The sequence below is a fragment of the Epinephelus fuscoguttatus genome, linkage group LG22, assembly GCF_011397635.1.
Source record: "Epinephelus fuscoguttatus linkage group LG22, E.fuscoguttatus.final_Chr_v1".
NCBI classification, from domain to species: domain Eukaryota; kingdom Metazoa; phylum Chordata; class Actinopteri; order Perciformes; family Serranidae; genus Epinephelus; species Epinephelus fuscoguttatus.
Window position 1 is genome coordinate 20,699,207 of NC_064773.1, and position 15,016 is coordinate 20,714,222.

The window sequence follows — 15,016 nt, forward strand, 5'->3', positions numbered from 1 at the left end:
CAGTTCCTCCAGTCCGCATGTTAAAGCATTCTTGGGGAAGGTTGTTGGTGCGCATGAATATGCAACTGACAAGCAGGTGGCACCTTTGTATGGGAGCCTCGTGCTGCCAGCTCCCAACGCTTCAGCCAGAATCCTCAAAACTCATCATTTCTTGTCATCCAGTGGATTTTTGCTCACGGCACAGGCAGGGAGTTTCTTTGCTTTCAACCCCACTGCTTCCCTAGCAAGAACACAACCATACAAACATATCTCACCGATGACATAACAGTTAAAGCAGAGTCTCAAATCTCATAATCAATGGTGACGTATAGGTTGACTGAAACATTCACACCCAAACTGGCAAAATATAGGCATTCATTAGGAACTCTGTGTTAGAATAGTAATGATCTGGTTAAAAAAAAAAGCTATAAGTTGACTGAATTAGTTATGTTATTACTTTTCAATTTATTTTCCTTAGTTTTAATGTAACTTTAATGACTTGGTATGTGCCTGTGTCCCTTAATATGGTGTTGATATAACATGGATCCTTCAGGAGATGCTCAGGAGCTTGCAGTGTTCTTACTTCGTGACCAAAGTAACTTGCTTGATCTCTTGAGTCTCATTCACTCTCACCGCTCTCCTTCAGCTTAGTAGATGTGCCTTTTGTCATATTTCTGTGCTGCTTGACAGCCGTTTGGCATTGATGGACTCTAACTTTTGACAACCACAGGGCAGAGCTACTTGACCCCCACAGAGTTGCTGTCACCCCGCCCATCAGACACTTTAAAAGGCATTTGTCCTTGCATTTGCTTCTAGTCCCATTTCCGATGACTTTCATTGGAAAATGTACTGCTGATGTGAATGTATGCCCATATACTGGAGAATGTGTGTGAACAGCTGTATTTAGATCATCCCACGGACTTCTTTGAGATTCAGGTCAGGACGACTCGCAGTCATTCTCGTTCTGAAAGTATTTCTGTATAGATTTGGCTTTTTGCTCTGTGTCAACACCCTGTTCCAGCAGTGCCATAAGACTGCACCTTTATTGATCTTCCCTCATTGTTTCCTCTTATCCTTGTATATCTCACAGTGCTTGCAGCTTTTAAGCACCTGGCATGTTGCTACAGCTATCATTTATAATGGCAGGAATGTTTTTAGCTTTACGATGGGTCCGGTTTTGTGTAGTTGTGTTTATTATGTCTTTACCGAACTGATTTTCTGCCCACAGACAAGCCAACAACAAGCCGCTTGGTTTATTTTTAAGGCATGTTTGGCTCAAAGGGCAGCCCCAGTTTTGCTGAATGTGCTTAGCAAGCACTCCGTCTCGATTCTTGGCTCCTCCAAGAGACATTTTACCATTAGGAACATCCTTATAGATGTCCAACTTCACTCAAGATCTGAGTTAGGGGTTTGGGGACAGAGCACTAAGGAGGCAAGGATTCATAATTTAATTAGTATAATAAAGAACTCATGGTCCCCTCCCTGACTAAGGAGTTCCCAAATTTTGAGGCTGGTCTTTTTGAGCCTTTGTATAGTAAATGCTGTTCTGTATCTCCGGCATCGCAGCTCACAGATCTCAAGTTTTGCAAACATGGGCATTACGGATTTAAAGGTTCTGTGAATGACATTCAGAGCAAAAATGAAGTCACGCTTCTGCTCCACCAGCACAGGATGGGTTTTGTTCCAGTTTCTTTACCTAATTTGAACCTTTCAGAGCATTTCGACCAAAAATAATTTGATTCCGAACCCAGGAAGTTGGTTTTCCTTGACCTGAAGTGCGAATTGTGACGATATCAGTGAGTGTTATACTCTGCAGATTCTGTAGATTTGAAAGAGAGGATAAAGTCTTGTGTCTTTTAATCACCATAGATGGTCCTTGCTTGTTTTTGATCAAATCAAATATCTGTAACTAAGAGCAGCTCACAGGTATAATCAGCCATCTTGCTACAGCTCTTTGCTAGTGTTGTGCATTGTGCAACGCCCTCCATTGATGACGCATCCTTGATTACAATGGTTTTGCTCAAAACTGGTGGGAACTGGTTTGCTAGGTAGCACCAAGGATCCAAGAATCCTGAACGCACTGTCAGCACTGTTAGCTGATCGCCCCTGGCTCATACACCTCCATGTTGAAAACCACGTGCCGACAACATGAATCAGACTTTGATTGATATGCTCTGCATGTCGTATAGAGCTCCTTTAAACGGTTGATTAGTTCACAGACACCTTTAAGTCTACATTACTACCAACCTAGGTCTTGTGGTGTGCTGGCTTAAACCCCCTGTGAGATGCTTTTACCTGGCTACAAAAAGTGTATGTGTGTAGTTATGTAGTGTCCATTACTAACTGTAACTCTCCCTCTGTCTCTGTCTCCCTGCAGTCATTGTCTTCAGCAGTGGTCCAGGTGTTCACAGCAGATAGGAACTCCAGCTGGAGCAAGAGATGCTGCGGGGTGGCCTGTCTGGTCAAAGACAATCCTCAGCGATCCTACTTCATCAGGGTCGTTGACATCAGGGTAGGTAAACACAAAGCAGCGAGCCGCTCTGCACATTGATGAGTCCCATCATTGTGGTGCATTACTGACGTAGCTGGCAGATGATGGTACTCACCACAATCGATGTCCATTGGTGGTGCACCGCCGTTTCATTCTCACGATGGCCTTATACTTACACAGCCACACAGTGGAATCTGTGGGATGTCTGTTATATCAGTCAATACAGAATTCATTTAACCTGATCTTTATGTTTTATCCACAGGACGGTAAGATGATGTTTGAGCAGGAGCTGTACAACAACTTCAACATCTACCTCCCCAAACCTTACTTCATGACATTTGCTGGAGATGTGAGTTTCCCCTCTCTGCTGATTTCTCTTTTTATTTCTGATCCTCTGTATTCCGGGTCAGCATCCATATATGGTCACAGACGAGTACTTTTTTCTTTATTTTTTTTTATTTGTTGTTGATTTTCATTTATTCATTCAATGCAGCTGGAAAGGGAAGAGGAGTTTCTGCCTCTCATGACTTGTCATTACATATTGCAATTGAGTGACCAAAAAACGATCACTAATGTCCTCCAAGGAACTGTAACCGCTAATCCTACTCAGGGTCACGAGGGGAGTCTGTCCCGGCTCACATTAAGCGAGATGTTGTGGGGTACACCCTGGACTATCACAGGGCCCTTTTTACACGGAGATCATGCTATTGGGCCGCTAGAAGTCCCCTCTTTATGCCACCTTTGCATTTCTACGCAGAACCAAACAACAGCAGCATCATCTTGCATCAGTGTGTGATTTTGGACAGCATGCTGGCATCGTGAAAGTGAAATAGTGAAGTTAGGCATGACATTTAACGTGTCAGTATCAGCTTCTAGCGTGACATGCAACATGTGTTGGCAGCCCTTGACAAAGAGTAACAACGGCATAAGATAGCTCTCTGACCTCATTGTTTACCCAATATGCAGACATTTTTGGCCGCTGTTTTTCTTCTTTGAGTTAGCTGCTAACTGCTGCTAGCCAGAGATCCCAAAGAAGACTCATGCTGACAGTGGGAGAACATGCAAACTCCACACAGCCAGCTGGAGAATTTGGACCTAGAACCCCCTCTTGCTGTGAGGCGACACTGCTAATTCCCCGTCCTCAAAGAAACCTAATATTAGAATTGAAACCTAGCAGGTCAACTGACCAAAGGTAGCCACTGCTTTTAAGACATTTCCTCAAAGACTTTTTTAAGCAGTGAAAAAAACAAAACAAAAAAAGGTTCCACCTACCTAGGTGACACCTATTTCCCTCATGAAAAAACATCATTGTTCGTAGAAAACCTAACTTAATGTCACATCTTATGCACTTAATGTGACAAGACGCCTTTATTTGTGGAGCAAACATCTTAGCTGGTGGGTACAGTGCCTCAGACTCCAACAGACCATGAAGTATGTGCTGATTGAGGTGATAAAGGCTGGGAATGCATGCACAACATGGTTTGGAAATTCAATCATGTAGGTCGTTGGAACTTGGCAAGAAATAAATCGACTTTACAAATGTATTTGTATCAAATCTGTACAAACTTTTGTTTTGCTCTGTGTGTGTGTGTTCACAGACATGCCAAGTGGGTCTGAACTTTGCCAGTGAGGAGGAGACCAAGCGTTTCCGTTCCCAAGTGACAGAGCTAGTTGGGAGAAGACAGAGGAAAACTGGTACCAACTTACTGCTGCTGCCGTCTTACCTACAAACCTCTCTACTGACCTAACTCACTGAAAAAAATGACACATTTAGCAAATCTGTATCTTGTGTTCAAAATAATCCATCTTATTTTTCATGTTGAACCATGCTACAAGGATGCAGAAAATAATGAAGTAGCTACATGCATTCATATTGGAATGATCTGTGTGTCTTTAAATGGAGCAATAGCAGGTTTTGGTTTGACTAGTGTGAGCACAAGATCAAATTTATCTCTAAACTTGTCATTTTTTACAGTGCTCTACCACACAGAACTGGGCAAAAAGGTCCTAATTTCAATACATTACCATATTGATTCTGAGGCACTAGAATGATGCTTTTATGCAACGATGTCCTCCAGCTGTGAGACATACTTTGGGCCCAATATGTCAGTGTCATGTATTGAAAAGATTTTTTTTTGCCTGGGTCTGTTTACTGCACCATCTGATCTTCTTTTTCTGGTCTTCTGCAGTCTGTTCTCAGTTCTTAAAACCTTTAATAACACATAGTACTGTTTTCAAACTTAAAGTCTTTAAGGTGCTGAAATCCAAGACAAATTTAGGAATCAGTAATGAGTAAAGTGATGCTGATACCAATAGAGTAGACTTTTTTAATGTGTCATTCGATACCTATCATGTAAATGCAAGAGTTTAGTTGTGTACCAGACAGGTGTGTAGTATAGCCACATTTCAAACTTTTTGGTGGCATGTTGGCATACCAACTCCGTCAAATACGCTGCGCTCAACTTCACCACACCACAGACTGTTCTGGTTGTAGCTGCTGCAGTTGTAGGCCAATCACGTCATATTTAAACAAAGAAACTTTGCAGTAATTTGCTGTGAGCAAAACCCTAAAAAAATATTTTTTCTTCTAGATCTGGGTACAAAAAGGATTAAATGCAGGTATTGTTTGACAGGAGATGTTTCGATATTGCTTGGTGCTGGATTATTTAGGTAGATACCAGTGATGTTCCTGTCAACTTAACTAAAAAAAAATTTTTTAGACTAGTTGACTAGTCAAATACATACATACTGCATTAACTTCCTGAAGCCTTTACATCAACAAAGTGAAGTGGAAGCATATCTTGCGAGGTCATTGTCGTGATGAGCTTCTCAGCCCCAGCGGGATCACAGCATCTCCAGGTGAACGATGTCAAATTGGTCTGAATGTGGCGAGCACTGCTAGCAGCAGCAGCCATCGTTCCATGCAGGTTAACATCCAAATGCTTGAGCTGAATGTGGCTGCTCATTGCTCCAGTCGAGTGATAATATGCCAGTTTTTTCTGACACAGCCTACATGCTACCTTGTTTTCATTTTCTAGATCAAAGTACTGCCAAACTGCGCTGGTTTTGCAAGAGGGCATCTCTCCAGTTACCCACCATGCTGTTTTAAAACTCCAGTGTACACGAGCATTACCGCAGGGAGGGTGCTCTCTGACGGTTCTGTAGCACCCACTAGTGGCGAGCGGCTGCATGACAGTTAAGCGGCTTAAACCGACTAATATTTCTGGTGCCGACTAGCAAGGTGGCGGACGTTTAATCGTTTGGACGGCTAATCGCCCTAGTCGATACCTTAAAGATACTGTGTTAAGTACCGATATCCACCTCTAGTCAAATTACAAAAGTGAGGAGAAAGGTTTAATAATAATCCATAAAATTATACAATCTATTTGTTCACTATTCAAAGTTATCTTTACGGAATTCTCCCAATTTTTGTGCTGCGAGAAAACCTGGCAGACAGTGAGTTGTTGACTTTGTGCCATCGTCACAGAAACAGCTTCCAGTCAGAGGGATGACTCTCAATCAGTTTTGTTTCAAATGTTCCTGATAAATCAGACACCAGCAGATTTAATTTTAGCAAAACCTCAGGGATGCATCACAACACTGCACTCAGGGCTGTGAACAAATATGCAGACTGGCCCAAGGGGGGCACTACAGTTTCAGGTTAAAATGAGCAAAATGAATGAATGATCAGCTGTGAGAGGACTTCATCCCACATGGGCGTAATAATTCCAGAGCTGGCATGGCATAAATGAAACATGGTGATTTGTATGAGGGAACCTCTATTACCATTTTGCCCTTAAGATGTTTTTTTGTTAATTATAAAGAAACATAAATAGCATCATGAAATGTGCTTTTTGTGGATCAACACTAGCTTCACATTTATATGGTTTTCATCCAGCACCAACAATTAGACTTTGGAACTGCAAAGCCAGAAGGCAATTTTACAACATTCTGCTTTGTATTAGAACTTCTGTCTTATCTTGTCTTATCTGAGGAAGTCAGCCATGAGTGTTTGCATTACAGACTGAGGATTCAATTGAACACACGTTGTTTATTAAATGTGTACAGACACAGTCTTAAACTCATTAGTGGCATTCAGCCCTTAACTTTCATCATCACTTGCTTGATTAAGACCGTCCGTCTTCCTCCTTCCTCTTCTGCGGGGCCTGACCCTTCAGATGGATCCTTCTTTCATCTTTTTCCCCTTCAGCCCTCCGCATGGGGTGCCTAACCTTATCCACAAGGCTTCTTCTGTTTGACCTTCAGCCTTTGGAAAACTCAAGCCATCAGTATCTTGAAGTGTGTGTGTGTGTGTGTGTGTGTGTCTGTGTGTGTGTGTGTCTGTGTGTGTGTCTCTTTACGTGGTTATATTCTTTAACTGTATGAAAGAGAAAGCGTGATGGGTGTATTGTCCTTGAATGTGTGTGTGGATGTAACATTAGTTGTTGTGTGTACAAGGAAGTCTGATTTACGTCTAACAGCACCAGCACTTTGCTTTGGCAAATCTCTCCAAATAACTTTCCACTCTGTGCAGCACATGCACAATGCCGCCGAGCCCCACACTCACAAACCAATAAACTCTCTTCTCCTTGTACATCTGACACATTCGCTTCTCACTAACACAAACCCACCACTTAGCACAGGATTGTAACGATTGCATTTGTCTGTGTGTTCACAGAGAAGAGACGCGACCCTCCAAATGGTATGTTTTTTCCACTGTTTCCTGTCAATAAGTTCAGAAATAAACTGAAGAGAGGTGTTAAAACAGACTCTGAGGGAATTGGCAACACGTGTGTCAATGCGTTTGGTATGTCAGATGGGCGGAATATCAGGATCATTCGGATTTTTGTTTTACTTGGCAACAATTCAAGACTGTACTTCCTCTCCCTGACATTGTGGAAACTATGTAGCATACACAGCATTTCATATTCTATGCAGGGAAAACACCATCTGGCATTCATGGGGAGTAAACTGAACACCAGAAAGACTGATGACACAAATTAAGACTCGATAAACTGAACCTATTATCAACTGAATCAACACCTGTCAACAAACTATGTATTTGCATTGTCTTGTAAGACATCCACTGTGTCCCACTTCCATACAGCAACTCGAAGCAGGTGTGTTTAAAAGGTAACACAAAATAAAAACAGCCAGTATGCATCCCAAAAACATAAGCTTTGAGCCTTGATACTTAATTTTCTCCAGGTTTAAGAAAAGCTTGAGGTTTTTAAAGGGGTAGTGCACCCAGAAATGAAAATTCAGCCATTATCTACTCACCCATATGCCGAGGGAGGCTCTGGTGAAGTTTTAGAGTTCTCACATCATTTGTGGAGATCCGAGGGGTGAGTGGGTAGCAGTACAACTGCACACCTAATGGCTGACAGTGACCCAGATTAAAACGTCCAAGAATACATAATTGAAACCACAAAATATTTCCATACTGCTCATCCGTAGTGATCCAAATGTCCTGAAGCCCCGACATAAAAAGTTGTTTGGGAAAACGTCATTTGAACTCTGTTTTTAGCCTCATTGTAGCCTGTAGCTCTAACTGTCCCTCTGTGGACCGTGCTTACATGTGCGTGTTAATCTGGGTTGCCGTCAGCTATTAGGTGTGCAGTTGTGCTGCTACCCACTCCCCCCTCGGATCTCCGTAAGTGTTGTGAATAACTTCACCTGAGCCTCCCTCACATGAGGGTGAGTAGATAATGGCTGAATTTTCATTTTTGGGTGCACTATCCCTTTAAGCCATAGAGATGCTTAGGGGGCAAATGGTGACCTCCATTCTAATAGTACTCTCCTACAGGCTAGTAGGAGCTAGTAGGAGATAAAGGCAATGCTGTCTTGTGTTGTTTTCCTAATTATTCGGGGACCTGGAATTCCTCCGAAAATGGCTGTGTCTGCACACGGCGTTAACACTATGCTGAATGCCCTCAGAAAGGTGTCAAAAGCCCCAACCTTTCCAAACATTCACACTACACTGAAATGGGGTTTTCAGATCAGGAGAAAATTAGCTTTGTTGGAGACACGTCTCTGTTTTAGCAACACACACGTTGTTTTAGCAACGTGATCTTACACTCAGCTGATATAAGACATGAAGCTAGCAGATAACAATGAGTGTCAAAAAAGGAACAAAAATTAAATTTGTTATGTGTATAGTGTTGTATTGTTTTGAGTCCGATTTCATCCATCTACACGGCGTCTACTACACTTCCGAGTGAGGTGGGGGTATGTGGGGAAGAGAAGACCACGCCCACTTAGGAGACCGGAAGTGTACACCATTTTGTGTCAGTGGTGTAGCATGTAATGCGTTATCTTTTGTTATATAAAATATCTTTGACACTGGTTCTGTTCACATACATAACACTTCAATTTATTTCGGGGCATCTCGTACCCTTGCAGAGATGATATAAACAAAGAAACGTTAACCTTGATCTTTTGTGGCTAATGATAATTCATGTCAGCAACCATGTTACCACAGATATGAGGAGTAAGCACATCTGGCTGACGTTTGTGATCTGACATTAGGCGAACCCCTCTTAATGTAGCTAGTTAGCTAGTGTTTTTAACTATGATGTGATTATATACAACATTATGTGTCCGTGTGACGCCAACGTAATGTGTCGAGTGTCCCTTTTATGGGCCAGGTCCACTCGCATCTTTTAACAATCTTCAGAATTTGGTTTTCTTTTTAACTTTGACAAGCCTAGCACACAACAGTTTTCAGCTAGCTCAACTGTCAATTGGAGCACAGAGCGAAAAGGGGCGGGGCTTAGATAGGGTCAATTGTAGATGGTGGACAAACAGCTCTGGGAACAGCTCAAAAAATATACATATACTATTGTTTGTGGAAACATTTTGCTTTCTCTTTATGAAGTTAAAATTGCATTTAAAAAAATGCAGTTGAATTGATATGCATCAGTGGAAGTGTGGTAATGTTCAGTAGTGTGTGTTCATAAAACCATTACAGTGCAAATTACACATGATCTAAGATAACATTACAGCTCCCGATAGTGGAGTCTTGATATGTGAATGATGTGCCCTTCATGGTCCTCACTCAGTGTGGTCTGATGGCTTAACAGATGGAATACGTTTGTGGATATGCACAGATTTGTTTGTGGACACACAGCAAAACGCAGACCACTTCATTTGACCTGCTGGCTTATTAATATATCTGTGTGTGCATGCGGCCATGTGGAGGTCTTTGCTACACAAACGACACATTTCCACATTTAGCTGATGCTCATATTCAGAGCAGCTTAATGGCATGCGGCCTGTGGATGCTTTGCTTTGGGTCCAAGTGGTCAGATGCCATATGTGGTTATACATCAGGTTTATTTTCACGGTTTATTTACAGCCAGTGGTTCAGATTTTTGACTCTGTGTTGGTATTATCTTCTGTAGCGGGACAGGAGAATGAAAAGAACAAGTGTTATCTAACGTTACATTTACCTGCGCCCACTTATGCTACCATGCATAGATGTTTGTACCAGGTTCTGTCTTGGATTTGTCATGCATGGGTTCAGTTTCTGAACAAGTGCATCTTGTGTGTGAATTGGTTCCTTTCCAGAGGAAGTCATCCTTGTCCTCTCAAAGGAATATCTCCTCTCCATCTCCATCTGTCTCACTCTCACTTCCCATGACCGCATCATAGCTTCGTTCCTGTCTGTCATCTGCAGTCTGGTTCTGGCTTTCCTTCTGTTCTGCCCTTTTCCCCTGTTGCCCTTTCCAGCTCTCCCCCTCTCATCATTTGTCCCCATCTGCCCTCTGCTCTTCATTTAATCTGTCTTCATTTTCTTCTTTGTGCTCTCTATCTCTGTCTGCCTTCATTGCTCTGCCTTCCTCGCCTTTTCTTTCACCCCCGCAATCATCATGTTTTAGAAACCCCCCGAGATTAACATGGGATTAATGCATGGACAGGTTTTAATGGTTACGTAAAAAAAATCCAGCGCTAAATCCAGAATGATTTGCTGGGATTAGATCCGTTTGTGTGTTTTGCATGGAGAGGGAGGAGATGGTAGTGGAGGTGGGTGGAGAAATGCTCCCGGCGAGCCAATCCAAGCAAGATAATCTGACAGCGCTCCCAGCTGTGATGGGACATCAAGGGAATAGACAATGATTTGCAAAACAGACACAAAATATGCAGAGTGGCTCAGATGGACGCGTGAAGCAGGCAAACAGAAATTTGGTGAACAGTTTGCATGGAAGGAAACTGTTGCTGTGATGGAAGGAATGCAAGAGGAAGAGTAAACTTTGGCCGTTGGCTGGCTAAGTGTTGGCTGGCTCGTCTCCCTTCTGATGGCATTGCTGGATGTCTGCCGTCACAGCACAGACAGTATGCATGTAAACTCCACCAGATGTCTGATGAGGATATTAATTCAGTAAATGCAGACTGTTGCACTGAGTCCGTCACAAGTTGGCTTATTTTCTGTGCTGGTGTTTTGGTCGTGTTTTGGAAACTTGTGGGATCATCTTGGCTGTCAGGTTTCAGCAAAGACTGGGCTCTGTTCTGAAACGAGACAAGTGCATTTAGCTTTTACCTGCTTACACAGTTGGGTTTAAGAGGAAGTTATTCTTTTTTGGAAAGCAGTCTGTCCATGTTGGGAATGAGCACTTCATGGATGTGATACTTTAAACAGACATTTCCTTCTTGACTGACAAAGAGTACCTGTTTCCGATCTACCTTCAAATCAGTGGTTTGAACCTTGGTGTCACCGTATTGCTCATGCCCAGTCAGCTGCTACGATGATGTTCTGCACCACCTTCCTGTCTGCTCCCTCCGAGGAACTCAATTGTGAAGGTAGCGGAGGAGGAGGAGCAGCAGTAGGAGGTGGAGGTTTGAGCCCGGGGAGCTGCCTGTCCTCTTTACACTGCCTGGTTCTCCCTCAGGACGAACTGTACCCGTCGCTCTCCGACCCGACCGCTCGGCTCTCGATTTCCCCCGAAGACCGAGCGCACAACTTGGTCGGCAAAATGCTTCTCGGTGTCAGCATGAGCACCTGCGGGCCGAGAGATGGGGGATGTATTTGGGACAGGGTGAGAAGGCGGCGGAGTCGGTCGGCCTCGCCTTCGCCCAGCAAAACGCCCAAAAGTCCCTGCAGTGAGAGTGTTAAAGGTATGTGCTGCAGCTGAGGCACTGGTACCGCTCATTTTTGATTTGAGATCTGAGTTGACTGGCTGCTCGTGTGCTTGTCAGGAGTTTGCTTTACCTTGTGTTGTTCTATGACATGTTTGTGTGTCTGCTGTCGCTTCATAGTAAATGTCATTTGCAGAGGAAAGTTGATCACAGAGGTGGGACCGAGTCTTTGTAAATCTTTGTGAAGTTTATGACTACAGTCTGACACGAGTCCAAGTCACGTGACTCTAGTCCACACCTCTGGAAGATCATCACACTGATAGAACAAGTATTACAACCGATTTTAACCATTATATCTTCAAGACATTGTTTTGTTTTGCGTCACTTTTCAGTCTTTATCTCTCATTTAGTTTGAATAACCTGAGTGGCTGTAATGGGATGATGCTATAATCCTACATGCTCTAAGCCATTTTCACACCCAAAACCCCAAATTAAATAGCTAGACCCCTTTGTGCCAAACAGTCCGTAATAGCCGTTAAATAATGGATTACATAACTAAAGGAACTGGCCCTGAAAAGCCCCATGATTAGAATCCAACATGGATCCAAGGTCGTTTTTTAATGAAATGATAATAATGCCAAACATGTAATGCGTAACCCTTTCATGTCAAGACAGTACATGTATTCAACATTTAAAAAGTACTCATTCTTCTTGTGATGCAGTGGAAAACCCAACATCAAGTTGTTTGTATTTTAATGAAACTGCTGTCCTCAGTGCATTCCACCGGCTGTATTACATAAACCCCTAACTTTATTGTCTGTGTCGTTCTTAAGGCCCAACGTTGCCCATGGCTACCGTCGACATCAAGAACCCTGAGATCAGCAATGTTCATCGTTACCATAACAACTCTCAGATGAACAACATTGTGCACTCATCCTTCCCTAAGAGAGAGAAAAAGGGCAAGGCCAAGAAGAAGAGGTTGACCAAGGCGGACATCGGCACACCGAGCAACTTCCAGTGAGTCACACACAGGCACCTCGGGGCGGCTGTGGATCGGGAGGTAGAACGGTTATCCACCCAACTCCTCCAGTCCACATGTCGAAGTATCCCATGGCAAAATACTGAACCCTGAATTGCTCCTGAGAGTGTGTGAGTGTGAGTGAATGTTAAACTGACTAGCAGGTGGCACCTTGTACGGTAGCCTCGGCCACCAGTGTGTGAATGTGTGGATGCTACACCCTTTTTTCATCTTTCAGTGACTCCCTCGAATGTTTGTGTTGACGTTTTTGGTGCGTCGTACCACGTTGCATAATTTGCCATAACGCTAAACCTCATGTCAAATTGAGTAACCTTGCAAACTCTGAATTCACTCTGCTAATAAGGGGCGCTACATGATACAATTATGTGGCCATAACTTAAAGCCCTCATCCAGTTCCAAATCCAAATTGAACATTTGTGTATGTGAACCCACACTACGACTGTTACATGAATGGTCCAAAGTCTGTATAAGTGATCATCATTAATCATCTTTTTGGGGGGGAAATGTACAGTGTTTATCTTCTCAGTTTTTTTTTACTTGTATGTGACCTCACAAGCTTTCTCTTCTGCTTTTCTCACAGGCACATTGGGCATGTAGGATGGGATCCAAACACAGGCTTTGATGTAAGTGCAACAAGAATGTAAGGTTAATGCACACGCTTGTTCGTATGCGTGTCTCTGCACACGTTAGTGTGAATATGAGTATGTGACCTCTACATATTCTCAAAACTTGGCCCCTGGTTTATCTGTTTGTCAGTCACACATCCCTCTTCCAGACAGATTTTCCAAAATTTAATATCAGCTCCCAAAACATTACGCCGAGCAGCGCGGCCAAGTCATCAGGAGGGTTACACAAGGAGATTTTGGAAGGGGAGAGAATCAACCTGCATCTGCATAATCCATGGACTCGTTCCCAAAAAGCATCATCAGTAATTATGCTGGACGCGGGATGATGAGTATGAGATCACGCAGGTCAGAGGACTTAAATGAAAGAGATGAAATTCAGATGATTCGGTTTCATAAGTTAATGCTTTCAAGGACTTAGATTGATTTGAATGGGTGACGTCAGTCAAATAACGCTCGCTCACCTCTCAAATCCTAGGGGCTTAAAGCCGGAGCACAAATGAGTGGATTCACAAATGAGCAAGGGAAATATTTGATCGTCCTGCCAGCTAATTTTTTTTGTCTCTTTTTTCCTCTTACACTATAGGTACTGTAGATGTTTAAAGTGATAATCCACCCTAAAAAGCACTTTAAAATTTTCTTTACACAGCGTGGCAGCTGTGCTCAACCTGATTAATGTTAGTTACATTGCACGTAGTACATTTACTCATGTATTGTACATATGAATTTGAAGTACTTGTACTTTACTTGAGTCTGTTCTTTGAATGCCACTTTATACTTCCACTCCTATACCTTCCAGAGGGACATACTGTACTTTACTGCATTTATCTGAAAGCTATAGTCACTACAAGTACAGCTAAAATACTTAGTCAAAGTGGTTTTCAAGAGTGTTTCACATGAAAATAGACCTAATGGACATAAAACAGAGAGGGCAATTCAATATATAATACATTTAAAATAGTTTAAAACATGGATTAACTGATTCATAAAATCATGGAGTTGTAAAACTATAAATCAAGTAAGGTTTTAAAAGAGTTGCAGGAGCGTAAAGTGTAAAAAGAAAGAGTTTCAGACCTGTATCAGGAAAGTCAGAGCGAGTTAAAGGCTGAAGTGAACTGATAGTTTTTTAGCTTTCTTTAAAAATATTTTTCCATCTGGCTGCGCTGATATCTGTAGGGAGTGTGAGCTTTGGGGCGTTACTGACAAAGGCTACATCACCGATCCCTGATTTAAGTCTTTTTTTTTTCCTTATTTACTTGGCGAAAAAATGTGAGTTTTTTTGGACGTTTCTTACTATTTCAATGCAAGACTTTTACTCGTAACAGACTATTTTTACAATGTGGTGTTAGTACTTTTACTGAAAGATCTGAATACTTCCTCCACCACTGATAATCAGTAACCAGTTGTGGTAGGAAATAAGTATCTAAAAATCTAAAGGTGCAGTACACATCATCTGCCAATGCCAAGAGCAGTAACTGCCCCAGGATGTGACATCTAGCACAGTTAATATACAGTAGAAAGAGGACGTAATGATGACACAGTGAAACAACATCATACATTATTATTCATGGCTTTATCTTTATCGTCTCTGCTGTCAACAGAACCCCATATAAAAAGCAGAAGCAGCTGAAGGGGAACTCTTGTGACAAGTGATAAAAGCTCTGGACAGACTTGTTCTAACTTGTATTCAAATCTGGGTTAATGAGAACTGTTTTCTTCCCCTGCTGCCAACCTGTTAGTGTCACCCCACACCACCAGATGGCAGCATAATGGCTGGTATTGTGGTCTCATGTTGAGCTGTCTACATAT

General features: G+C 42.5%; 1 protein-coding gene across 3 annotated transcripts in view; it reads left to right on the top strand.

Annotated features, from left to right (window-relative positions):
• waslb (WASP like actin nucleation promoting factor b) overlaps positions 1-15,016 on the top strand; it is a 31,626-nt gene that overhangs the window by 7,741 nt on the left and 8,869 nt on the right. For 2 of the 3 annotated variants that reach the window (XM_049566572.1, XM_049566573.1), the window contains exons 2-7: positions 2,357-2,491; positions 2,733-2,819; positions 4,069-4,165; positions 7,149-7,172; positions 12,379-12,562; positions 13,165-13,207. In XM_049566572.1, the coding sequence (XP_049422529.1) occupies positions 2,357-2,491; positions 2,733-2,819; positions 4,069-4,165; positions 7,149-7,172; positions 12,379-12,562; positions 13,165-13,207 (570 nt within the window). The remainder of the gene's footprint in view (positions 1-2,356; positions 2,492-2,732; positions 2,820-4,068; positions 4,166-7,148; positions 7,173-12,378; positions 12,563-13,164; positions 13,208-15,016) is intronic. The other variant, XM_049566574.1, reaches the window with a different exon arrangement.